Below are 26,664 nucleotides of genomic sequence, written 5' to 3'. Positions count from 1 at the left end.
TTCATGGTTAAACCCGCCACACTTTTCCTTGTGTTTCCACATTTGAATCATTGATGTGGCGGCAGCCGGCAGCTACACAATACCTCCAGAACCTGAGCGCACGTGGGAGGAGCTCGTCTACTAACCCATATCACTTCATGCATAACTCCTCTACCCAATCTCCTCTATTGGCCCGACACCGGACCCCGGCGTAACCGAACCCCCGCGTCCTCTTCGCTCGCCATTATAGCGCTCTTGCTTTTGTCTCTTGCGCGATGACGAGCCTCAGCGAGCGGTCACATTTTGCCGCCTCCCTCGCTCAGGAGTTCGCCGAGTACCTTCCGGACAGGCCGAGCAGCCGCTGCAACTTCTGCGGCACGGTGGCGGCGGGGAGGCGGGACCCCTATCTGGGAGGCGAGGCCGCACTGGCGTACCAGGTGGAGAACCCAGACCTGAGCGCGCACGGTTTGCATCCCGAGCGAGGGCTGCAGCTCGTGCGGAAGAGTTCTGCGCCGGATCTGAGCGCGTTGTACCTGAAGCAGACAGCTAACGACCGGGGGATGAGTCAGGAGTACTACGCGGGTGACGGCGCTCATTCTGGGCACGCGGCAGGGGTAGAAGAGGCGGGGTTTTACCGGGATAAGCGTCCTCCTCTTACGAGATCAGCCTCGTATTATGGCTTAAGGACTCCTGCTAATTCCACCGCTACTACATGGGATCAGGCCAATAGACAACAAGCCACACCTTCTCTATTCGCTTCCACGCCGACTCCAGCGCCGGTCCCGCCCCCGCCGCCTCCCCCGCCGCCTCCCCCTCCACCTCCCCCGCCCGCGTCCGTGTTGGAGCTTAGCCGCTTGTACAGGGAAACCATCTCCGGGTCTAAGATGCTGCCAGACGCGCAGAGGCTCGCCGCGGCGTCACCTGGACTCTACTCGGTCCACGCCACTCTGCCCATCTACAACGCAGACCCGGCGAGCGTGAATCACCAGCAGGCTTACCAACACGCCGCCGCCAACTGCACGGTGGATTATTTGGCTAATCAAATTATGGACGGTAGCGTCGCGAGGCCGTACGGTGCCGTGGCGTCGCAGAGATTACCTTACGACCCCAATTACGACCCGACATCGGCGATCGCCGCTGCTGCCGGCTACGCTTCCGGTTTACCCGCGCACCACCTGAGCGCCAACGACACGAAGAAAATGGTGGACCCGGCGTTTCTGGCGTTCCTGCGAGCCGAAGGTTTGGCAGAGAGCACGATCACGCTCCTGTTGCAACACGGTTTCGACTCTTCCGCCATGCTGGGGATGATGGAGGATCACGACGTACGATCCGTCGCTCCGAATTTGGCGCAAGCGAGGGTTTTGTCGAGGATTGTTTTGAACTGCAAGACGGGCGGCGCGGTGGTGTTGCGCGGCAGATCGAATAGCTTCAGTCATGCTAACTACATGCAGCCGCAAGGGCTAAGCATGGATCCAGGTCTGATGCAGCAACAAGCTCAGCCTCCGTCCACCATCCAAGCCAACGTTTCCCCGCGAATGGGCGAGTTTCTGGGGCGGAGACCGAGCAGCGCGCCATCTCAACACCTCCTGGAGACCACCTACCACGGCGCAAGACCGCTAGCGACCGGCGCGTATCAGGTCAGCCCCGATTACAACCAGGCGAGGTCCTTTTCGATGTACAACGCGCACAGCGGGCTAGCCATGTCCGCTTTGGGCACGCAGGCTCAACAAGTAGCGACGGCGATGCCCGGAGCGGCGCCCAAGACCTTCTCGGGATCCTATTCGCCCATGGAGTTGATGAAAAGGCCGGCGAATTTGCCGCCAACGTCGCCGATGTTAGCCGCCAGCCCGATGCACAGCCCGCAACTGCTCCGCAAAGGAATGAACCCTGTCCAAGATGCGTCGCTGATGCAGTCGGCGAACATGCTTCAGATGCAGAATCTGAACAACCCAAGGATGGCCGGGCGAAGGACCGGACCGCCCGTTATAGTGTCCACAATGGCACCTACTCCTGACACAAGTAAGGCATTGTTTGTAAAGGTCGACTTAGAAAACAGGGGCTAAACAGGACTGAAAAAGGACTAAACTAGAACTAAACAAAGTCTCAACAATAGACCCAGATCTTAAGACTCAACCACAAAGACTAAAATAATAATTTACTTGGTTTATTTGGTTCTAAATGGAGCCAATTTTAGTCATGATTTGGACACTTCAGTCTTTTTCTATTCCTCGGTTAGACCTGCTCTAGTCCAGGTTAAGTTTTGGGTTTAGTCCTGGTTTAGTCCCAATTTCGATGTGGTGAATTTGATAGTGAGGATGTAATCCAAATTGGGTTCAAACCAGGACCAAACCAGAACCAAGATGTTTTCCATAAAGATGAATCTGGTCTTCTAAGAAATGTCTAACCCAGGACTCGTGTCAAAGAGCATTTAGCATTTAGCTCCAAAAAGAATATCTGTGACCGTTTTCTCGCAAAATCCAAATCTCCCGACAAAGACGTCCCGTTTCGAGTCGTCGTTTTGCCATTTTTAGCCGTCAAATTTCATCTAACGTCGCTTTTGTTTTGAGACGTTGCGTGAATCTGACAACGTAAGGAGATTTAGCTGTTGTCATTACGCAACTGTTCGTGAGGCGCTGCAAGAGTTGAGTCATTCGAATGAAGCGACGGAATGGGACAAAAATGTGTGGGAAAAGTCATTTAAACGATATTTTGTGCACTGTAAATCATTCTCTGCGATACGGTCTTCAAAAATTGCATCTCTTTTTCTCACTTTGTTGGTCAAATTTAGCCTCGTTTTAGACCTTGTACCGTCTCGTTTTAGTCTTGGTCTAATTTCCAGGCCTTTTACTTAGAAAATCAATAATTTAAGACGTGATGCTTTCTGGGAAAATAGTTTGTCGACCACTTTTCAAGATTAACTGATTTTTAGAGCCTCAAAAACATGATAAATAGATCTAGTGCCAACAACATATTCCCAGTGTTGTAATAACCTAATTTTGACCTAAATTTAGCTTGCGTTTACATTATATCTGAACTTGAAGAAGACAAATTGCAGTTTATTTGTTTATTATGTGAAAAAGAATGTGAAAGCGCCTTAAAGTCTAGTCCGGGTTTCTTTTCGTTGAACTCTTGAACTCGTTGGGCTTTTTACTCGCCAAGATCGGCGTAATTATTTCTGGCCTTTTCTAGCTCGGTTTAGCTCGGTTTAGCTATTCTCTGTTTTTAACTTCAGTTTCTTTGTAAAGCCTTGGTGTAGATGTTGTTTTGTTTACATGAAGGGAAGAAAACACCTCAAATATCACTCACAGAAGTTGGAATTGCTCCTCGAACGCACCGTCAACGAAGCGGGATGCTACCGAAATGCTCAGTTTTTTGCGGCAAAAACGCTCAAAAACGTATTAGCGGCAACTGCGATTGCCGTTTGGTCAAAGCGGCTTCGGATTCAGTCTGTCGTTCTGGGCGGAAAAAAGGTCACAATGGGCCTGAGACGTACAAAAAGTTGAATTTTTTAATCCGGCACCCGTCAACGATTGGTAGAAGGTGAATTGTGAGTAGTGGAAGTGCACGGATTTGGAAATAATCGACGATGACTGTCCAGCTTTACACATTTTCACACTTTACTCGTTTTCAGCCATCATTTTACACCCTTGATATATTTTCTGTTGGATAATTCTGCCATAAATATCATTAAAACAAGACAATACAAGAGTTCAAATTGGCAATACTCAAGTAAACGGACGTATAGTGACTAAAGAAACACAATATAAGAGACAAGAACCATTGACTCTATCTCTTGCATGTTATTCCAGTCTCGTTCAGCGCTGCACCTGCCACTTTCCTCGGACTCTCTCTGATAAGGATTAAACTGAATCCAATTAAAACTAATGAGCTCTGCCTCGGCGCACAACGTAGAGGCCGTTTTTAACACCGCCTCTTACAACGGCCATTTTGCACTTATTTACTTCAAAAAGGTGCCAACAATTAATTTACGTCTTCCATCCGTTCAGCAGTCAACTACCTGTGCAAATGCATCTATTGTTTCATTTATTTTTGGCAATTTATCAAAAAAGGGCTAAAATGTGCTTGCAAATTTCTGCTTTTTGAGTAGTTTTTAGGGTTAAGGATCCAAAAAAGTGCAAAAATATCACATTTGTCTGTTTTTTTGAAGATTACACTGCAATTGATTCATTTTCCTTCTTAAACTCAAACGTCTGCAGTTAATAGTGCTTTTTTAAAGACTCACCAAAACAACAGTTGCGACATTATGCACTTTTAGACGCATCTTCCGCCTCTCATCTCGACTTGGTTCTGGATTCCCTCCATAACGATGGTCCGGTCTTGAACGTGCAGTATTCACGTCGTCTCCGCGGCGACACATTTACGTCTGCTGCGGTTTGTTCTTCTGCCGAAGCTCACGGCTCTCTTTACTTTACATTATTCATTCGGCCCTCGCGCTGACCTCACACCACAGCTGCCCTGGGGCTGATGGACATAATCTGTAGCATACATAGCACGTTAAAGGCGCTGAACCTGATTTTCACTGTTTTGAAACGAGAAAAACAGAAGCAGATCATTATTTCTTTGCATGTGATAAAGTCAAATCTGTTTAGCTCCAGAACAGATTCATTGTAAAAGCTTCTGTTCTGGTGAAAATGGGCCCTTTCTTTTTACCATGGGCCATTTTCACCACGGGCCCTTTCTTTTCACCATGGGCACCATTCTTTTTACTGTCATGAAACTATAAATAGCTGAATTCACTGATAATATTCATTCTATTTTTGCCTTTTATGTCGCGCTGTTGTAATTTATTGTATTGTTTACTTTTTAAAATTAACTAAAATCACCAGAATTAAAGTGCTGTGACAAAAAAGTGGCAGGTTTTATGATTTTATTTAGAGTATTTATACTTGTACATATAAATTATACTTTTACACCGATCGAGCAGGTATTTGTTGAGAAAACGTTGAAAAAATTGTAAAAAGATTACAGGAAGTGACATCACACCAGGGAAACTCATTCCAGTCAAAGTTTATGCAGAATTTACACAAAGAAACTACTTTTTTGACTCTAAACATTTATTTAACAAAAGTCGCTCTCATATATTTTTATTTGTCAAATTAAAAAAATTGTGACATTAGATGAGTTTTGGCCCAGTGGTTGCTGGGTAATTTCCTAGTGTGATGTCATCAATTACAAACAGGAAGAGAAATTATAAACTTTTTTATATATTTTTTTTAACATGACAACAATACAAACAAAAAACGACAACAAAAATACCCCTCCCCCACCTCATATTCACACACAAAAACACAATCAAAAACTAAACAGAACTAAATAACATTGATTGATAAAAAAAAAAAAAAAAATTAAACAAAAAATTAAAAATTAAAACATTAAAATAAACCTGAAAACAACAGTAGTATTTAGTGGGCCGTCTATTGTTTATTTGTCTTTTGTGTAGCAGTTTGGGAGGTTTGTGCATGAATTGTGCTTTATAAATACACAAATATATCTGTAGCTAAAATGAAAAACAACATTTCTCTGAGTATTTGTCCAGTAAAACCTAAAAAATCGGGATATTTTCCCTTCATCAAAACTGCTAAATGTGTCACAATCTGCTACACAAACAAATGCGGTGAAATTGAACGTTAAAGTGTTTAAACGGGGCTCTGAGGCGCTTACTTTTCATCTTGTGTGACATTCTGAGGTCAATCCCGGTTTCCACTCCGTTACAAACTTTAGACAGTTCCGTGTCATTAGCGTGGGGGGCGGGCCCTGTCTCGCTCCTGCAGGTGATTGGCCGGCGCTGTAAGTCCAGTTAATGATGGCATTAGTTAAGAGCGCGGCAGCGTCAGTCCGTGCACACTCTCCACCGGTCCAGATGGAGCTGTCCGCGGCCTCCCAGGCTTCTGCAGGTGAGTGGTCAGGTGACTCGGGGTGAGCCACGCCATTGGTGCGACGGGGCGAGGGCGTCGGAGCGCGCTCAGTGCACGCGCAGGGTTAGCATGGGAGATTAGCCGCAGATATCTGGGCTTTTTATAGACACAGGTTTAAGAGGACGGAGGAGGAGTTTCAGTCTGGAGATTGTACCTAGAACTCTAGGGTCTAGAACTGAAGCAATAGACCTGGTTTAGACCTGGTTTAGACCTGGTTTAGACCTGGTTTAGTCCTGGTTTAGACCTGACTTAGTCCTGGTTTAGACCTGGTTTAGTCCTGGTTTAGACCTGGTTTAGACCTGATTTAGACCTGGTTTAGTCCTGGTTTAGTCCTGATTTAGTCCTGGTTTAGACCTGGTTTAGACCTGGTTTAGTCCTGGTTTAGTCCTGGTTTAGACCTGATTTAGGCCTGGTTTAGTCTTGGTTTAGTCCTGGTTTAGTCCTGGTTTAGACCTGGTTTAGTCTTGGTTTAGTCCTGGTTTAGTCCTTGTTTAGACCTGGTTTGGACCTGGTTTGGAACTGGTTTAGTCCTGGTTTGGACCTGGTTTGGAACTGGTTTAGACCTGGTTTAGTCCTGGTTTAGTCCTGGTTAAGACCTGGTTAAGACCTGGTTTAAACCTGGTTTAGACCTGGTTTAGTCTTGGTTTAGTCCTGGTTTAGATCTGGTTTAGACCTGATTTAGACCTGGTTTAGTCCTTGTTTAGTCCTGGTTAAGACCTGGTTAAGACCTTGTTTAGACCTGGTTTGGACCTGGTTTAGTCCTGGTTTTGACCTGGTTTAGACCTGGTTTAGTCCTGATTTAGTCCTGGTTAAGACCTGGTTAAGACCTGGTTTAGTCCTGGTTTAGACCTGGTTTAGACCTGGTTTGGACCTGGTTTAGTCCTGCTTTAGTCGTGGGTCTTTAATCTCCTTTTGAATTCAATGTTTGTCCAACCATTTCCTCTTTTTAAATTAAGTCTTTAGTTGTGACGACGCCCTGTTCGTCCTGACCTCTGACCTCCAGCCAAAATGCACAACATGAAGAAACGGATGAAGAGAGGGAGAGTTCAGATTTTGATTAAACATTTAAAACATTTCCTCATTTCTAGACATTTTTATACAAATATTTAGTTTGCTCAAAGCCGAGACTTGAACCCAAAACCCTCTCACAGGAGGTCACCATGAACAGGATTCAAATAAAGCTTCAGACATTTCAAAAGAACTGAAACAATAAAGAGAAGAACTTTGTACTTTCAGTCCAAAATGGAGTCAAAAGGTTCCACAGTTACATTTGACTGAAGTTCTGAACTTTTATTCTTGTTTTAGTCACTTTGACCTCTGAAAGTCTAAACTGCAGTGAGGACCAGAGGAGCAGAGTTTGAACCTTTATAATTGTCACAGGGACTGAAATATGGAATCAGTTTCTCTCTGAAGCAGCAGCTGCTGAAGGAGAAGAGAAGATCTGCAGAATCTGCATCATAAAAGGAGACCAGACCCTCACCATAGTCCACAAACACCCCGACCTTCTGAGGAGCTCGCTGCAGAGACAGACCGACAGGCGAGTCTGTACAAGCCAAGTACTGATGTTTGTTTATCAACATGATGCACCAGAATCCATTTTTAGGAGTCAGAGTGATCTTTCCCTTCCTGTTGATGGACTCTTGGGCCACTCCTAAATCCCAGGCTGTTTTCCCTTTGACCTGAACCTCAAAGTAAAACCTGCCTGAGGAGAAACTCTGCTTTCCCAGAACACAAGCACCAGTATCAAACCTCAGAGGAGAATCTGGGAGCTTCTTCTCCACATCAGTGTCATGAACCTGTTTGAGATCTTCAGACAGAACGAGCTCAGGATGAGCAGTGTCTGGATCCAGAGTGACGTTCACCACAAACTGCTTCACTCTCTTCAGCTCAGCTTTAAACACTTTGTTAAAGTCTTCAGAGAGATGTTTCTCCAGCTCAGACAAAGCCCGGGCTGCACTGCCCTCACACGTCTCCGGCTCAAAGCTCATGCTGCTCCACTCCTTCAGTCCAGCAGGGGGCGTGAGTGCAGGGCAGCTCTGTAGAAAGTGGAGGGGGTCTTGAGAGCGTGAGAGCCGCTCCGCCTCAGTGCTGCTCTTCTCCAGCTCACAGATCTCCTGTTCCAGCTGCTGCACCAGCTCCTGGGCTCGTTTGTGGCTCCGGCTCTGCTTCTCCTGCAGATCCTCTAAGAACCGGTCCTGACGCCTCTGAACAGACTGCATGAGATCAGTGAAGGCCTGCAGCCCCACAGCCCTCTCTCTGTGGACCTCTGTGTCACTGAGCTCCACACAGCGCTGGATCTCCTGGACCTTCAGCCTCCTCTGCTCCACCATTTGAGAGGACCTCCTGCTCTCACACGCCTCCTCCAGAGACAACAGCTCATGGTTCTTGTGCTCTAGAACACACAGGGTACAGACACAGCTCTGGTCAGTGCCACAGAAGAGCTCCAGGGGGCGCTGGTGTTTGGGACACATCCTGTCTTCCAGGTTCTCCACAGGCTCCATCAGCTGGTGTCTTTTCAGCCCAGAGACTGTGAGATGAGGCTGGAGGTGGGTCTCACAGAACGAGGACAGACAGACCAGGCAGGACTTCAGGGCCTTCAGCTTGGGCTCAGAACAGAGGTCACACTGGACCTCACTAAAGATGGGCATGTTATCCATAGATCTGCTCTTGTTCCTGTCCAGTTTACCCTCTGAAAGCAGCTCTTGCAGCAGTGTGTTGACTCTGAGCTTTGGTCTGCTGTGGAAGACTTCTTTACACAGAGGACATGTGTAGGGGCCCTCAGGGGCCCAGGCCTCACTGATGCAGCGTTTGCAGAAGTTGTGTCCACATGGAGTGGACACTGGCTCAGAGAACACCTCCAGACAGATGGAGCACCGGAACGTCTCCTCAGAGCTCCTTTCACTTGTGGAGGACATCTCTGAAACACAAGGTCAACATCAGTGACTCTAAAATCAGTCTTTTCCATCAGAAAAGTCAAACACCAGGAGGAAGAGTGAAACCTGCTCACACAGACTGACCTTTGTCTCTGAACTGAGTTCTTCACATGAATCAGTCTAAATCGTGTTAAATCCAGAGTTGAGAAAAGCAAAAGTCTCTTTCTCCTCCTCAAATGTACAAAGTGCCGTTGTCTGCACGTTTGTCACAAACTAAATGTTCTGGATTTTCTCTGAAAATCGTCGTCGCCGTCATCTTTGTTTTGACTAAAACCACAATGCTGCTCTGTGATTGGCTCCCGCCTGTGGGCCCTAATGCCATGTGATTGACCCGTTAAACCAATGGAGCAAACGAATCAGCGACAGCCAAACAAGATGAACTCTCAAGAGTTTGTGAAGTCACAAAAATCATAGAATTCATCTTCCTGACAAGGTCAGAGAAAGAGCTTTTATTTTGAAAGGTTCCAGGAAGTGGTTAAGAAAACTGAACCCGACCAATGATATTTTCCTAATAGAATAATACATTTGTACAAATTGATTTAAAACAAGCTGTTGACCCTTGGTATTTGGAAGAGAATCAAAGTATCAAATATATTGATAGATTTAAATCCTCTTTACATTCTGCTCCAGTTTCACAGTTTGACATGAAATTCTAATAAACTTTTGAATTTTCATGAGTAAAAACTGTTCCAGATCCACATTTGAAGAGAAAAAGAACAAAGACAAAATGGAGGACTTTAGGTTTCACTTTCACTTCCACAGAAATGACATTTATTGCAGTTTATTTTGATATTTGACAAACTAATGTTGAGTTGAATGAAAGAAGTGGTGACATAAAGTGCAGGATTGACAGCAGCAGCAGAAGTTTTCTCTTTAGTGGTATTAAATAAGAATAAGAGTGAGAATCACAGTGTAAGTGTGTGAAGCAGAAGAGAAATGGCCCTGGAGCAGGACCAAGTACCATACTACACCACCAATAGTAGTAGTAGTAGTTGTAGTAGCAGTAGTAATAGCAGTAATTGTAGTGGGCCTAGTAACACTGACCTGTGCTGGAGCAGATTGTTGAGGGTTTGAAGCTGCTGAGGTGCCTTTGAGCAAATGCACACTGAGTGTTTCCTGCTTCAGTCTGTGACAGCAGAGGGAGGAGTCATGGAGGCAGAGGGGCGTGGCACAGGTGAGACAGGTTTATCTGTGAGTCATGCTGCCAATCTTGACATTGTAAACGGCTCTGGAGAAACTACAAAAAACAGCAAAGGAAGTAACAAAGTACTGCAGTACAAGGACTGGAGTCAAAGTACTGGTTTAAAGGAATAAACAAGGATTTTTGGCGCGCATTCAGAGTCTCATTTCCTGGTGGCGTGGACAGCTGAGTAGTTCTCCCACATGTCAATCAGTCCCTGTGTGCTACTGCACACCTGCAGCCTAGTTCCCATAGCAGCACGTTTCCATGGCTGCACATGTGTGGTCGGTGTGTGTTTAGTGAGTTCCTTCAGTTACAGGACAAACATGACAGAGAAAGACTGAGTTCGAGCTCAGAAGAGACGGAAATCTGTGGAGACGAGAGATGATGTGATCCGTTGTGCTGATAAACAAACACATGTGAAGAGGCGGGGCTGATGAGTGCCTCCGCACGGGGGTGAGTGTGGTGAGTGTGCACATGCGCACTTTCTAAAAAAGGGACTAACAGTCGCTTGAGTTCTCAAATCAGCAAAAAATCCTCTATTATTCCTTTAACTACATTTAAGAGGTAACAAATACTGCAGTACATGTTTGGACACAAATATGTGTAAAAATTAGGAGATAAATGAAGTCACAGAAACATCTGGAAAGATCAGATAATGAAACCGTCAAAGTGGTTTCATTGGTGGGATTAAAAACGTGATGCGCGGTTGTTTTGAGAAGGACAGAGCCAAGAAGTGGTGTCCACATGTGTCCAAATGTGACGACCGGGTTCAGGTCAGAGTGCACTTTGTAAACACGGTCAGGAGTTTTAAAGGGCCCATAACACCTTTATACCATTTAATAATTCAGACTCTATCTGGTGTATTTATATCTGTTGTACATATAAATGTACACCAAATGAGCAGGTATTTGTGGAGAAAACGTTCAAAAATGTGTAGAAAATGACGTCAAGTGACATCACACCAGGGACACTCATACAGGAAGTGACATCACACCAGGGACACTCATACAGGAAGGGACATCACACCAGGGACACTCATACAGGAAGTGACATCACACCAGGGACACTCATACAGGAAGTGACATCACACCAGGGACACTCATACAGGAAGTGACATCAAACCAGGGACACTCATACAGGAAGTGACATCACACCAGGGACACTCATACAGGAAGTGACATCACACCAGGGACAATCATACAGGAAGTGACATCACACCAGGGACACTCATACGGGAAGTGACATCACACCAGGGACAATCATACGGGAAGTGACATCACACCAGGAACACTCATACAGGAAGTGACATCACACAAGGGACACTCATACGGGAAGTGACATCACACCAGGGACACTCATACGGGAAGTGACATCACACCAGGGACACTCATACAGGAAGTGACATCACACTAGGGACAATCATACAGGAAGTGACATCACACCAGGGACACTCATACAGGAGGTGACATCACACCAGGGACACTCATACAGGAAGTGACATCACACCAGGGACAATCATACGGGAAGTGACATCACACCAGGGACACTCATACGGGAAGTGACATCACACCAGGGACAATCATACAGGAAGTGACATCACACCAGGGACACTCATACAGGAAGTGACATCACACCAGGGACACTCATACAGGAAGTGACATTACACCAGGGACACTCATACAGGAAGTGACATCACACCAGGGTCAATCATACAGGAAGTGACATCACACCAGAGACACTCATACAGGAAGTGACATCACACCAGGGACACTCATACAGGAAGTGACATCACACCAGGGACACTCATACAGGAAGTGACATCACACCAGGGACACTCATACAGGAAGTGACATCACACCAGGGACACTCATACAGGAAGTGACATCACACCAGGGACACTCATACAGGAAGTGACATCACACCAGGGACACTCGTTCCAGTCAAAGTTTATGCAGAATTTACACAAAAGAAACAACTTTTTGGACTCTAAACATTAATTCAACAAATAAAGTCTCATATCAGGAGATGGGCAGGGGAAGAATAGAACATTAGTTTGATCAGCGTTCTACATTTCAAGCTCATTATTAGACATGAATACCGCAGTAGAAGTCTCTCACCTCCGTATAATGCATGAACAGATCACGACATTTTACACTTTGCTTAATTGTTTAAATGCTGCTGGGTATTTTAAGTTGAGCTGCTATTTTTATTTCATTCAAATTTTTCACTATTAGTTCTTATTTAAGCTACCTCAAAGAAAGGTGCACTGTTAAAGTGTTAAGAAATAAAATAAAAACTGGGGACAACCTGTTTATGTTGCATTTGTGCATTTGTGCCAAAACTCATCTAATGTCACAATTCTTTTTATTTGACAAATAAAAATAATTGTGACATTAGATGAGTTTTGGCCCAGTGTTTGCTGGGTAATTTCTTAGTGTGATGTCATCAATTACAAACAGGAAGTGACATTAAAAACCTATAAAATGTGCTATTCTGAGATAACATTTTTAGCAAAATTTTAAATTTTAAAACTCCAAATCCGAACAGCTGAACTAAGAACAAGAGCTTCCCGTTTTTAGACGTTTAAACAACTTTCAGATGTGAAAAGAAAGGCTTGTGAACATTATTTTGTCGAGGTTTCAAGTCGATTATTTGTCGTTGAGCCACTCGAAGTCAAAAAGTCTGCAACTAACAGACTATTTTTACTTTTTAAGCACGAACCAAACAAAACTTGAAATATGGCGACTGAAGCTTCGAGATGGAAAACATCTACAAATAAAGTCCAAAGTAAAGAAAACGTAAAGTTCATGATTAGGGATGGCCCGATTTTCCATCACGTGATCGGAAATCGGGCCCGATCATGTCGTTTCAGACTTGATCAAAATCGGATGCTGTATCCCGATCAGTGATCGGATATAGTTACCAGCCTGGCCCTTTAAGAGAGAATGTTTTCATTCTGTTTTCGGGACGCGTGTGTGTGTCTGCTGCTGCCGGTCCGTATGCTCTCTGCATCCTGGTTCATGTAACTAAATAAAATGGTGCTGCAGCCTCTGTACTACGGTCAGCCTCTGTACCGCGCTCAGCCTCTGTACTACACTCAGCCTCTGTACCGCGCTCAGCCTCTGTACTATGGTCAGCCTCTGTACTACACTCAGCCTCTGTACTACGGTCAGCCTCTGTACTACGGTCCCGGTCAGCCTCTGTACTACGGTCAGCCTCTGTACTACGGTCCCGGTCAGCCTCTGTACTACGGTACTACGGTCAGCCTCTGTACTACGGTACTACGGTCAGCCTCTGTACTACGGTACTACGGTCAGCCTCTGTACTACGGTACTACGGTCAGCCTCTGTACTACGGTACTACGGTCAGCCTCTGTACTACGGTACTACGGTCAGCCTCGGTACTACGGTCAGCCTCGGTACTACGGTCAGGAGATGGGCAGGGGAAGAATATAACATTAGTTTGATCAGCGTTCTACATTTCAAGCTCATTATTAGACATGAATACTGCAGTAGAAGTCTCTCACCTCCGTATTTTACACTTTGCTTATTTGTTTACATGCTGCTGGGTATTTTAAGTTGAGCTGCTATTTTTATTTCATTCAAATTTTTCACTATTATTTCTTATTCAAGCTAAGGTGCACTGTTAAAGTGTTAAAGTGTTAAGAAATAAAATAAAAACTGGGGACAACCTGTTTGTGTTGCATTTGTGCATTTTTTAAATGTGTTATGAAAGTATCGGATCGGGACTCGGTATCGGCAGATACTCAAAATCACATGACTCGGAATCGGATCTGGGCCAAAAAAACCTTATCGGGACGTCCCTAGTTATAATTGTACTTCCTGTTTGGACGTGAGCACAAATATGACATAGAGGTAATTCCACAGCTGTTACCATAGCAACCAGACTGTAAACAAGAGCCAAACTCCACATAAACAACACAACAGTTCTGATCTGACTCACAATAATACCATAAAACACCTTCCTTTCCGTGCATTAAACTCCTGATCCCTCCGAGTGGCTTAAACGTCCTCGTGTTCTTGTTTGGGACGGAAATAGAAGCTACTACAGCGTCACGTGTTCCAGAATAATCCTAAAGGTGAATGAGAGGAGACGCAAACGGGACGACGCTCCAATCGCACCAGGACGTTTTGGACACGAGAGATATGAACTGTGTTTAAATAAGTCGAGCAAAGAGTTAACAAGAAGTTAACTCTTTCCTGGAATAGAATTGTCCCGGTTTATGGTTCGTGCCTCTGTAATGACTGGCACAGTTTTTAATCACAGGAAGAATGAGGGAGGAGTCAGAGAGGCACAGGGGCGGGGCACAAGGGCGGGGCACAGGTGAGACAGGTTTATCCGGGGACTTTGGTTCTTGCTCTGATCATGTGAGCAACTACTAAAACACAGTCTGATAAGGAAGTAACAAAGAACTGGTTTAACTACATCCATTAGGTGACAAATACTTTGTACTGCAGTACATGTTTGAGTTTGGACACAAATATGTGTAAAAATGAGGAGATAAATGAAGTTACAGAAACATCCGGAAAGTATTCACTTTATCCACATTTTGTTAGATTTTTTCCGAAATAGATCAAATTAATTTTTTGCCACAAAATTCAACAAACAAGTTTAAGTTTCACTTTCATTTCCACAGAAATGACATTTATTGCAGTTTATTTTGATATTTGACAAACTAATGTTGAGTTGAATGAAAGAAGTGGTGACATAAAGTGCAGGATTGACAGCAGCAGCAGAAGTTTTCTCTTTAGTGGTATTAAATAAGAATAAGAGTGAGAATCACAGTGTAAGTGTGTGAAGCAGAAGAGAAATGGACCTGGAGCAGGACCAAGTACCATACTACACCACCAATAGTAGTAGTAGTTGTAGTAGCAGTAGTAATAGCAGTAATAGTAGTGGGCCTAGTAACACTGACCTGTGCTGGAGCAGATTGTTGAGGGTTTGAAGCCGCTGAGGTGCCTTTGAGCAAACGCACACTGAGTGTTTCCTGCGTCAGTCTGTGACAGCAGAGGGAGGAGTCAGGGAGGCAGAGGGAGGAGTCAGGGAGGCAGAGGGGCGGGGCACAGGTGAGTCATGCTGTCGATCTTGATAAACATGAATATCTTTGGCGTTTCCCGAGAACGACAGAAAATGTCTTTAAACTTGTTATTGAGGTTTCATTTTCAGACAAATGTAAAAAGTCTGAAAAATGAATCACAAAAGTGCAGAGATATCACTTAATATTCTTATCTATAAGATTACATTTCCAATATTAGTTTGTCAGTTCTAGAATGGAGTTTTGCAGATTAATGTCGGTAAAAACGTTTTTCTTTTTACTTTGCCACAAATGTTTCGTACGACGGGGCACAGGGGCGGGGCAGAGGGGCGGGGCAGAGATGAGACAGTTTTAAACCACAATAGCTTCAGACAGACGTGACACTACTCCTCTGCAGAGGCGAGATTGTTTGTACGTTTGTGGATCGTAAGTTCGGGCGTTTCTCGTTATCGAGGCTCCGGCCAATCACGCCGCTGTTTTCACGAAAAACGCTCAAACTTTTGCGAAATGGACATTTTTGAGCTGTTAAAGGACAAATATTTAGCGTTACTTCTACAGTTCTTGTCCTTTAAATCCACTCGTTTTGGCGTTTCACAATTCATGAAACTCGTGAAATTCTCGACATGAAAATTTAAAAAAGTCATAAAATCTTGTGTCATTTCATCCTCAGAAGTCGAGTTTTGACAGTTTCAAACCTAAAACTCACAAACTTCCATCGCTTTAATAAAGAGTAATAAAGTTTAATAAAGAGTAATAAAGTGTAATAAAGCGTAATAGAGTTTAATAAAGAGTAATAGAGTGTAATAAAGTGTAATAAAGAGTAATAAAGTGTAATAAAGAGTAATAGAGTTTAATAAAGTGTAATAACGAGTGATAGAGTTTAATAAAGAGTAATAAAGTGTAATAAAGTGTAATAAAGAGTAATAGAGTTTAATAAAGAGTAATAAAGTGTAATAGAGTGTAATAAAGAGTAATAGAGTTTAATAAAGAGTAATAAAGTGTAATAAAGAGTAATAGAGTTTAATAAAGAGTAATAAAGTGTAATAGAGTGTAATAAAGAGTAATAGAGTTTAATAAAGAGTAATAAAGTGTAATAGAGTGTAATAAAGAGTAATAGAGTTTAATAAAGAGTAATAAAGTGTAATAGAGTGTTAAAAAAGAGTAATAGAGTTTAATAAAGAGTAATAAAGTGTAATAGAGTGTAATAAAGAGTAATAGAGTTTAATAAAGAGTAACAAAGTGTAATAGAGTGCATTAGAGTGTAAAGTCTAGGCTGACTCCATAAACAAGACAAAAGGTCAGAGGTTAACTCTTTGGACCCTTGTCGTTCTCAGGCATCCGCCCTCAGATCATGAATGGGCCCATGCATCCTCGCCCGCTGGTGGCGCTGTTGGACGGCAGGGACTGCACCGTGGAGATGCCCATCCTCAAAGACCTGGCCACGGTGGCGTTCTGCGACGCTCAGTCCACGCAGGAGATCCACGAGAAGGTAACGACACGAGGCCAACGTGACAGGAGGTAGGGGGCGCTGCTATCCCACATGACCGCCGATATCACTGCCGATATCCCTTATAACCGCCGATATCACTGCAGATATCCGATATACCGTATGAGTATGAAATGCGGTTGCAAGTGTGAAAATAACAAATAATATCACATATAAGTCGCTCCGGAGTGTAAGTATATAAGTATAAATATAAGTATAAGTTGCACCCCGGCCAAAACTATAAAAAAAGGCGCGACTTATAGTCCGGAAATTACGGTAATCGCTGATATTTTTAGTGATGTAAAATGTGGTTAATTAATGTGTCGCGGTAAATTGTGTGTTTTGACTTTTCGGACCAGGACGAAAATAGTGAGACTTTTGGTTACTAAAACAACAAACGTAAAAAAAAAGAAAAGAAATTGTTGTTGGGTTTTAATCAAAAACATTTACATGGAATTTTAATTTTATGTTTTTAAATTATTTTTTTCTTGTCCTTACTGTGAGGCACTTGCATCTCCACAAACCTGACTCGTACTTGGTCTAGAGGAGCCTCCTATTGACACAAAGATTCCAGAGTGTGGCATTAAACTTCCGTTTCTATGGAATCTGGCAAGAGGTTAAAGGCCACATCTGGGTGCGGTTGTCTGTGCGGGAGGTTAAAGGCCCTCATCTGAGTGCGGTTGTCTGTGCGGGAGGTTAAAGGCCCTCATCTGGGTGCGGTTGTCTATGTGGGAGGTTAAAGGCCTACATCTGGGTGCGGTTGTCTGTGCGAGAGGTTAAAGGCCCTCATCTGGGTGCGGTTGTCTGTGCGGGAGGTTAAAGGCCACGTCTGGCCCACGTCTGAGGTTAAAGGCCACATCTGGGTGCGGTTGTCTGTGCGGGAGGTTAAAGGCCCACGTCTGGGTGCGGTTGTCTGTGCGGGAGGTTAAAGGCCCACGTCTGGGTGCGGTTGTCTGTGCGGGAGGTTAAAGGCCCATGTCTGGGTTTGGTTGTCTGTGCGCGATGTTAAAGGCCCATGTCTGGGTTTGGTTGTCTGTGCGCGATGTTAAAGGCCCACATCTGGGTGCGGTTGTCTGTGCGGGAGGTTAAAGGCCCTCATCTGGGTGCGGTTGTCTGTGCGGGAGGTTAAAGGCCCTCATCTGGGTGCGGTTGTCTGTGCGGGAGGTTAAAGGCCCTCATCTGGGTGCGGTTGTCTGTGCGGGAGGTTAAAGGCCCATGTCTGGGTGCGGTTGTCTGTGCTCAGGTCCTGAACGAGGCGATTGGAGCCATGATGTACCACACCATCACTCTGACTCGAGACGATCTGGAGAAGTTTAAAGCTCTGAGGATCGTCATCCGCATCGGCAGCGGCTACGACAACATCGACATTAAGGCGGCCGGTGAGCTCGGTACGTGGCCACGCCCATCGCACTTCCCACACCCCAGACACTTCCTCCGGCGGCAGGACACGTGATAATCCTGACAGTACATCCAAATGTGGTGGGAATGAGGTCATTTTGTTTTGATGGACGAAGAGCGGGAAATTAGGAAAAACGCTAAAACGACATGTCATTTCAATGTAACTCCTGCTTTACATGCGTCATAAACATATTCTCTTTGTGTCTGTGTGTGCGTGTGTCTGTGTGCATGTCCGTGTGCCTGTGCGTGTCCCTGTCCATGTCCCTGTCCATGTCCATGTGCATGTCCATGTCCGTGTGCGTGTGGCGTGTCCATCCGTGTGTGCGTGCGCGCCCTTGTCCGTGTCCGTGTCCCTGTGCTTGTCCATGTCCGTGTGTCCGTGTGCGTGTGTCCGTGTGCGTGTGTCCGTGTGTCTGTGTGCGTGTGTCCGTGTGCGTGTGTCCGTGTGCGTGTGTCCGTGTGTGTGTTCAGGCATCGCGGTGTGTAACATCCCCTCGGCCGCCGTGGAGGAGACGGCAGACTCCACCCTCTGCCATGTCCTGAACCTGTACCGGAGGAACACGTGGCTGTACCAGGCCCTACGGGAGGGCACCAGGGTCCAGAGTGTGGAGCAGATCAGGGAAGTGGCCTCAGGGGCCGCGCGCATCCGTGGAGAGACGCTCGGCCTCATCGGCTTCGGTGAGGAGCCACACTCAGGGGCCCATAAGTGGACAGAGCCATGGTTTAGGAGCCCGTAAGGGAACAGAGCCAAATCTGGCCCGTCGAACATTTCAAATTTATATTTGAAAAAAAAAAAAAAATATATATATATATATATATATATATATTTTTTAAATTGATTCATAGAATGTAGTTGCATCCGTAACCGTTTTTATCGCTAAAACTACGCGTCCCACAATGTCGCCGGTGGCCGCCCCTCCCCCACGGGGCTCTGCTGCACTGCTGTGTGAGCTGCCGATGGAGAAGTGCACTATAAGCACTTTTGAGCAGAAGTTTAGTGGTGTGTCAGTTCAGGTGTACAGAGAACTACACAGACGTGGACATGTTAGTTAGTACATTTAAATGTTTATTTAGATCTTGAGAAGTTTATTTTGTTATTAAGTCAAATGTTTATCTCTGTAGAACTATAGATCAACTCTGAAGTTGTAATGCTCATAAACTGAAGCACAGTGTTACACTTGTTTTTCTAAATACATTTCAGTTTATGAGAACAAACGATTTGTAATTTTTTTTTTATCGATCCAGTAACTGCTTCAAAACAGCGTAGGCTATTTATTTCTTATATTTTTAATAGTTTTATGTTTTACGTTATGGTCGGCCCGCGACCCAGCCTGAGCATCAAAATTCAGCCCGCGGCCCAAATGAGTTTGACACCCCTGGTTTAGGGGCTTGTAAGGGTTCAGAGCCATGGTTTAGGGGCCCGTAAGGGGACAGAGCCATGGTTTAGGAGCTAGTAAGGGGACAGAGCCATGGTTTAGGGGCTTGTAAGGGGACAGAGCCATGGTTTAGGGGCTTGTAAGGGGACAGAGCCATGGTTTAGGGGCTCGTAAGGGGACAGAGCCATCATTTAGGGGCTCGTAAGGGGACAGAGCCATGGTTTAGGAGCTAGTAAGGGGACAGAGCCATGGTTTAGGAGCTAGTAAGGGGACAGAGCCATGGTTTAGTGGCCCGTAAGGGGACAGAGCCATGGTTTAGGGGCTTGTAAGGGGACAGAGCCATGGTTTAGGGGCCCGTAAGGGGACAGAGCCATGGTTTAGGGGTCCGCAAGGGAACAGAGCCATGGTTTAGGGGCTTGTAAGGGGACAGAGCCATGGTTTAGGGGCCCGTAAGGGGACAGAGCCATGGTTTAGGGGCCCGTAAGGGGACAGAGCCATGGTTTAGGGGCTTGTAAAGGGACAGAACCATGGTTTAGGGGCCCGTAAGGGAACAGAGCCATAGTTTAGGGGCTTGTAAAGGGACAGAACCATGGTTTAGGGGCCCGTAAGGGAACAGAGCCATAGTTTAGGGGCTTGTAAAGGGACAGAACCATGGTTTAGGGGTCCGTAAGGGGACAGAGCCACGGTTTAGGGGCCCGTAAGGGGACAGAGCCATGGTTTAGGGGCCCTTAAGGGGACAGAGCCATGGTTTAGGGGCCCTTAAAGGGACAGAGCCTCTTTTCAGAATCAGAATCAGAATCAGAAAAATGTTTATTACTTCGGTCAGTGAATGAAAAAAAAAGCAAAATACATTTTTATTAAGATAAGCCTTTATTTGTCACACAATGGGGAAATTCGAGTGTTGCAACACAAATTAGGTACAGAAGTAAAAGAACAGATAATTTATAGAAAACATATCAATGGATTCTTTTTGAAGCATTTTTCAAGTTTGGAACATGTTCTCGTCACGATGTTGTTCTGATGTTGAACAGGCGCGAGGAGCCGGAGCCAAACCCGGACGGAAAAAGGATTCAGAACAAGTTTATTTTTACACTCTGGGAAACGGGACAAACGTGCAGTGTTTACAGACGGTCGAGTGAATCATGTTTAAATCCTTTAAACGGTCCGTGGTTTTAGTTGTTAGCCTGATTTAAAAGGACACGTGACGCTAACCAGAGCGTTTCACATCGTTCACTCATCACAAACACAGCTAGCTTACATTAGCGAGCTAGCATTGGTTTATTTCCCCCGTGGTAGTTCCCTCTGCTGCCAGTAGATGGAGAGCAAACACAAATCCTGGTGAGGGAACACCCCGACTGAGAGTAAGTTGAGTTTTTACATTTCACAACAATACTAAGGTTTTTAAAATGCCGTTTTCAGTACAAACTTTATTCTAAATTTGAGACGCTGCAGGACAAATCAGATTTTGTATAAATTTGAAACCTCTAAACCGTGTAGTTTATCGACATAAATGTACGGAAAAAAAAATATTTCTAGGTTTTACATAATGTCATGTTAACATATAAAAAAATAAGGCATTTTGTGTGTGAAAAAAGCCAAAATCCCCCCCCCAAAAATAGACAATTAAATCTAAATTTTTTGAATTTATTTTTCATTTTATTAATGTATCAGCCCTGATTTACAACATTTTACATCGTTTTGAAGATGTACCTGGAGTTGTTATATGTATGATATTTATATTTTGTAGAAAAATGTGTCAAAAAACAATGGAAAAAAAGTGGAAAAAAAAGTCGGTAGATAAAGGCTTCTGAAGTAGATTATGTTTATGGTGATTGCTATTTTATATAAAAAAAATGTCCCCGCAATTTTCCTGCTTTTCCTCTTTTCCTTTCCTGACTCCCTGTGCTCTGTGTCTCCCCGTGCAGGCCGGTCGGGGCAGGCGGTGGCGGTGCGGGCGAAGGTGTTTGGGTTTAACGTGATTTTCTACGACCCGTACCTCCAGGACGGGCTGGAGCGGTCACTGGGCGTCCAGCGCGTTTACACTCTGCAGGATCTGCTGTACCAGAGCGACTGCGTTTCTCTGCACTGCAACTTAAACGAGCACAACCACCACCTCATCAACGACTTCACCATCAAGCAGGTAAAAAACACCATCAAGCAGGTAAAAACAACCATCAATGAGTAAAAACCACCATCAAGCAGTAAAAACAACCATCAAGCAGTAAAAACAACCATCAAGCAGTAAAAACAACCATCAAGCAGTAAAAACCACCATCAAGCAGTAAAAACCACCATCAAGCAGTAAAAACAACCATCAAGCAGTAAAAACCACCATCAAGCAGTAAATACAACCATCAAGCAGTAAAAACAACCATCAATGAGTAAAAACCACCATCAAGCAGTAAAAACAACCATCAAGCAGTAAAAACAACCATCAAGCAGTAAAAACCACCATCAAGCAGTAAAAACCACCATCAAGCAGTAAAAACAACCATCAAGCAGTAAAAACCACCATCAAGCAGTAAAAACCACCATCAAGCAGTAAAAAACACCATCAAGCAGTAAAAACAACCATCAAGCAGTAAAAACCACCATCAAGCAGTAAAAACAACCATCAAGCAGTAAAAACCACCATTAAGCAGTAAAAACAACCATCAAGCAGTAAAAACAACCATCAAGCAGTAAAAACCACCATCAAGCAGTAAATACAACCATCAAGCAGTAAAAACAACCATCAAGCAGTAAAAACCACCATCCAGCAGTAAAAACAACCATCAAGCAGTAAAACAACCATCAAGCAGTAAAAACAACCATCAAGCCGTAAAAAACACCACCAAGCATGTAAAAAACACCATCAAGCAGTAAAAACCACCATCAAGCAGGTAAAAACAACCATCAAGCAGTAAAAACAACCATCAAGCAGTAAAAACCACCATCAAGCAGTAAAAACAACCATCAAGCAGTAAAAACCACCATCAAGCAGTAAAAACCACCATCAAGCAGTAAAAACAACCATCAAGCAGTAAAAACCACCATCAAGCAGTAAATACCACCATCAAGCAGTAAAAACAACCATCAAGCAGTAAAAACCACCATCAAGCAGTAAAAAACACCATCAAGCAGTAAAAACAACCATCAAGCAGTAAAAACCACCATCAAGCAGTAAAAACAACCATCAAGCAGTAAAAACAACCATCAAGCAGTAAAAACAACCATCAAGCAGTAAAAACAACCATCAAGCAGTAAAACAACCATCAAGCAGTAAAAACAACCATCAAGCCGTAAAAAACACCATCAAGCATGTAAAAAACACCATCAAGCAGGTAAAAACCACCATCAAGCAGGTAAAAACAACCATCAAGCAGTAAAAACAACCATCAAGCAGTAAAAACCACCATCAAGCAGTAAAAACAACCATCAAGCAGGCAAAAACAACCATCAAGCAGTAAAAACAACCATCAAGCAGTAAAAAACACCATCAAGCCGTAAAAACAACCATCAAGCAGTAAAAACAACCATCAAGCAGTAAAAACAACCATCAAGCAGGCAAAAACAACCATCAAGCAGTAAAAACCACCATCAAGCAGTAAAAACCACCATCCAGCAGTAAAAACCACCATCAAGCAGTAAAAACCACCATCAAGCAGTAAAAACCACCATCAAGCAGTAAAAACAACCATCAAGCAGTAAAAACAACCATCAAGCAGTAAAAACCACCATCAAGCAGTAAAAAACACCATCAAGCAGTAAAAACAACCATCAAGCAGTAAAAACCACCATCAAGCAGTAAAAACCACCATCAAGCAGTAAAAACAACCATCAAGCAGTAAAAACAACCATCAAGCAGTAAAAACAACCATCAAGCAGTAAAAACACAACAATTTCACCACGGGTCATGTTTAGGTCCAGTTTCTCTCTGCAGCGTTCACATGAGCTAAATCGAGCGCGGCGTTTTCTCTCATGTTTTGATCTAAAGCTCCGCCTCCATCTTCCTGTTGTAGATTTGAACGTAACGGTTGACACATCTTTTGTCGTGAGATTAAGCGAACGCTTTTACAAACGCTGTCACATTTGGAAAAGAGATCAGACGTGGCATTTCAAATGTTTCTGTATAATTCATCTTCAAACTGCAGTAAATCATAAATACACCAGTGGGTTGAAATATCATATTAATCCTTTAATCTTGACACTGCGTTTGATTGAGACGCCATTTTAACATAAACACCTCGAATTAAGATGTGTAAAAACGACAGAACGTAAACATGCGTCCACCAGGGGGCAGTGTTTACCCCATTCATGTCAACACTGCCCCCTGGTGGACGCATGGTTACGCTCTGGTCGTTTGCAGATGCGTCAGGGTGCGTTCCTGGTGAACACTGCCCCCTGGTGGACGCATGTTTACGCTCTGTGGTCATTTGCAGATGCGTCAGGGAGCGTTCCAGGTGAACACTGCCCCCTGGTGGACGCATGTTTACGCTCTGTGGTCATTTGCAGATGCGTCAGGGTGCGTTCCTGGTGAACACTGCCCCCTGGTGGACGCATGTTTACGCTCTGTGGTCATTTGCAGATGCGTCAGGGAGCGTTCCAGGTGAACACTGCCCCCTGGTGGACGCATGTTTACGCTCTGTGGTCATTTGCAGATGCGTCAGGGAGCGTTCCTGGTCAACACGGCCCGAGGAGGTCTGGTGGACGAGAAGGCTCTGGCCCAGGCTCTGAAGGAGGGAAGGATACGAGGAGCAGCGCTGGACGTGCACGAAACAGAACCGTTCACGTGAGCACAACAAGAACACATCATCGGGGGGGAAAGGTTCAATTAAAAAGCTCTTACTGGTCTAAAAGAGTTGTGTTTTCTTGTTGTCTCCAGATTTGTCCAGGGCGCTCTGAAGGACGCTCCGAACCTGATCTGCACCCCTCACACGGCCTGGTACAGCGAACAGGCCTCGCTGGAGATGAGAGAAGCAGCAGCCACGGAAATCAGAAGGGCTTTAACCGGTAAAGCGCATTATTGTGACGCTCGACTCTGCGTTAGGATGACAGCGACTCAGCCACAGTTAGAAGAGTCATAACATGTCGACGCCTTAAAATGAGCCCGGAGTGGAATTGGATTGGTCCAGTTCTAGTGGTTTAGTCCGGATCGATCCACGTGTTTTGGTCGTGTGAGTTATCTGTGGTCACATGTTGCAGGCTCTCACTGTTTCAGAGTCATGAAAGGCACGCCCTCTGCATTGGACACGCCCTCTGCAACGGACACGCCCTCAAAGCTTTGTGTCTGATCCTTAAATATAACACCCGGACAGTTGGAAATGAGGCTCCTTAAAACTGTCTGCGAGTAGGCTAACGTTTATTAACCTAGTCGGTAGCTTTAGCATTAGCTGCTAACGACCTGAAACAATTAGCTCAGCCCCTGGAGTGACCTCTGTCCCTCCTGACCAGTCACTCTGGACAAACGGGGTCTTTGGGGGCGTGACAGAAGCGAAAGAATACTTTGCTTTGAGACTTTTTCTCGGGACAGCCCACAGTGAGCATGCAGCTTTTGTCCTCAAGAGGGCAGTAAAGTGCGTGACATGACTTCAGACACGTGAATACCAGGTTTAGCTTTGGGTTTCAGACGTGCAGCAGCAGAAGGAAATAGAATTAAACATTAGTATCATAGGAAGAATAAAACACAATATTAGTCTTTCTATCGACAAAATCACTTGGAAAAACGGAATAAATTAACATTTTAAGTTCACTTTTGTCCTGGTTTACTCTTAATTTTGATCATTATTAAATCAAAATGTCAAAAAAGGATAAACAGCTTCTAATTTTCATCACTTTGTTCATAAATATTCTCTAATAAAGTCTTCAGTCATCATGTTTCAGCCTTTGTTTGGTTTAAAATGTGTTCCAAAGTCTCATAAATGTGCAATAGAAATGATGTTTTTGTGCCCTCCTCAGGTCGGATCCCGGAGAGCCTGAGGAACTGCGTCAACAAAGAGTTCTTCCTCACGTCTGGACCCTGGGCTGTGATGGACCAGCAAGCAGTCCACCCGGAGCTCAACGGCGCCGCCTACAGGTGAGGGCCAAAAGCCTCGGACGCACGCGCGACGTCGGAGCCGCTTCAAACTTTTAACGAGATTGTGACGTTTTACTGGACAAAAACTGACAGAAATGTTAGTCCCGCGATAGTTTTTCATTCAATTTACAGATGTATTACACGCGTTTCAGCTCAAACACGACTTTGAGGCAAGAAAAAAACACTTCTGCCCAGGAAAGTGACATTATTTGCTATTTTTTAGTTGTATGCAGTTGAAATAATTAGCTATAGTGTACTATAATACATGTTCAATTATTCACTGACATTAGAGCTAAGTATATATAAAAAAATTACAAAAAAAGCAAAAATATGTCAGTTTATTATGTACTATTATTCTACAAAACTAAAGTGTGTGATATGTCCATAAATACAGTGAAAAACGATTGTGGATCAACATTCTGTGAGAATTTGTCCAATAAAACCTCAAAAAACTGTCAATATAAATCAAACAAATGCCATAAAATCTAGTGTTGAATGTGTTTAAATCGACTAAATGTTGTTTTAGTCGAGCGATGTCACCACGAGAGGAAAAGAGAAAGCATTGAGTGAGTTTGAACTAAAAAAGTGGTCAAATCTGTCAAAAATCTTGAATATCTAAATGTATCAAAGCCAAACTGCAAAAAAAAACAATTTACACAGAAAAGTACAAGCAAAACGGTGTGAAATTTGACAAGAAAATCTATATATTTTTTATTGTTTTTGTCAAGACTTCGTCAACACAATGTTTTTGGTTTTAGTTGATGAAAATATCGCGTCAATTTAGTCGCGAAAATCCATGAAATTGACCAGAAAAAACAGTTTTCAATATAAAAAAAACAAATATTAGCACTAAAAAACATGTAGTTGACAAATCAGCTCATCGTTTTAGTCGTAGTTCTTGTCTTTATTGGTGCTGTTCGCCGAGTTTTTAATTGGTTTCAGTCAGCGAAATGAAAATGGTTTGGATGTTTTTGAATGTGAAAAAATAATGACAAAAAAATCGGATTAAACTCTTTATTCACTTCCAAATCCTGAGCTCACTCCCCGTTTGGTGCCATATAAACCCTGGTGAATGTAAATTGCATCGCCCGTTCGACCGAAGTTCAGCCGGAGAAAACCAACGACACAAAGACTTGTTTTCGCGCTCGAGTCGGGACTTTTCTGCTGTAACGTGTGACTTTCCTCCCTCACGCAGCCAGGTGAACCAAACGCTCGCCGCCGCCGTCGCCATGGGCCTGCCCCAAGACAAAACGATGGCATAG

The 26,664-nt window shown here is 44.2% G+C and overlaps 3 protein-coding genes across 3 annotated transcripts in view; 1 reads left to right on the top strand and 2 right to left on the bottom strand.

Annotated features, from left to right (window-relative positions):
* The window catches only part of lhpp (phospholysine phosphohistidine inorganic pyrophosphate phosphatase), a 420,402-nt gene that overhangs the window by 280,150 nt on the left and 113,588 nt on the right, over positions 1–26,664 (bottom strand). The gene's annotated exons all lie outside the window — the stretch shown is intronic.
* Positions 255–26,664, top strand: ctbp2l (C-terminal binding protein 2, like). The gene is made up of 9 exons (XM_072456772.1): positions 255–1,998; positions 16,422–16,576; positions 17,817–17,961; positions 18,443–18,649; positions 21,273–21,487; positions 23,988–24,118; positions 24,212–24,339; positions 25,285–25,402; positions 26,598–26,664. Exons 1-9 carry the CDS (start codon positions 255–257, stop codon positions 26,662–26,664), a joined length of 2,910 nt encoding a protein of 969 aa, XP_072312873.1.
* LOC140369329 (E3 ubiquitin-protein ligase TRIM21-like) lies at positions 5,390–8,830 on the bottom strand. The gene has a single exon (XM_072456629.1). The coding sequence runs from the start codon at positions 8,828–8,830 to the stop codon at positions 7,241–7,243; it is 1,590 nt and encodes a 529-aa protein (XP_072312730.1). The 3' UTR covers positions 5,390–7,240.

The sequence above is a fragment of the Eucyclogobius newberryi genome, unplaced genomic scaffold (assembly GCF_026437365.1).
Source record: "Eucyclogobius newberryi isolate DKJ021-1_F unplaced genomic scaffold, fEucNew1.0.hap1 SCAF_20, whole genome shotgun sequence".
Taxonomy (NCBI): Eukaryota; Metazoa; Chordata; class Actinopteri; order Gobiiformes; family Gobiidae; genus Eucyclogobius; species Eucyclogobius newberryi.
This window is presented reverse-complemented; position numbering and strand designations above follow the sequence as displayed.

Coding starts and splice junctions, on each gene's coding strand:
- ctbp2l (XM_072456772.1), top strand. CDS start 255: ATGACGAGCCTCAGCGAGCGGTCACATTTTGCCGCCTCCCTCGCTCAG. Junction 16,577..17,816: donor CGCAGGAGATCCACGAGAAG/GTAACGACACGA, acceptor GTCTGTGCTCAG/GTCCTGAACGAGGCGATTGG. Junction 24,119..24,211: donor CACGAAACAGAACCGTTCAC/GTGAGCACAACA, acceptor TGTTGTCTCCAG/ATTTGTCCAGGGCGCTCTGA.
- LOC140369329 (XM_072456629.1), bottom strand. CDS start 8,830: ATGTCCTCCACAAGTGAAAGGAGCTCTGAGGAGACGTTCCGGTGCTCC.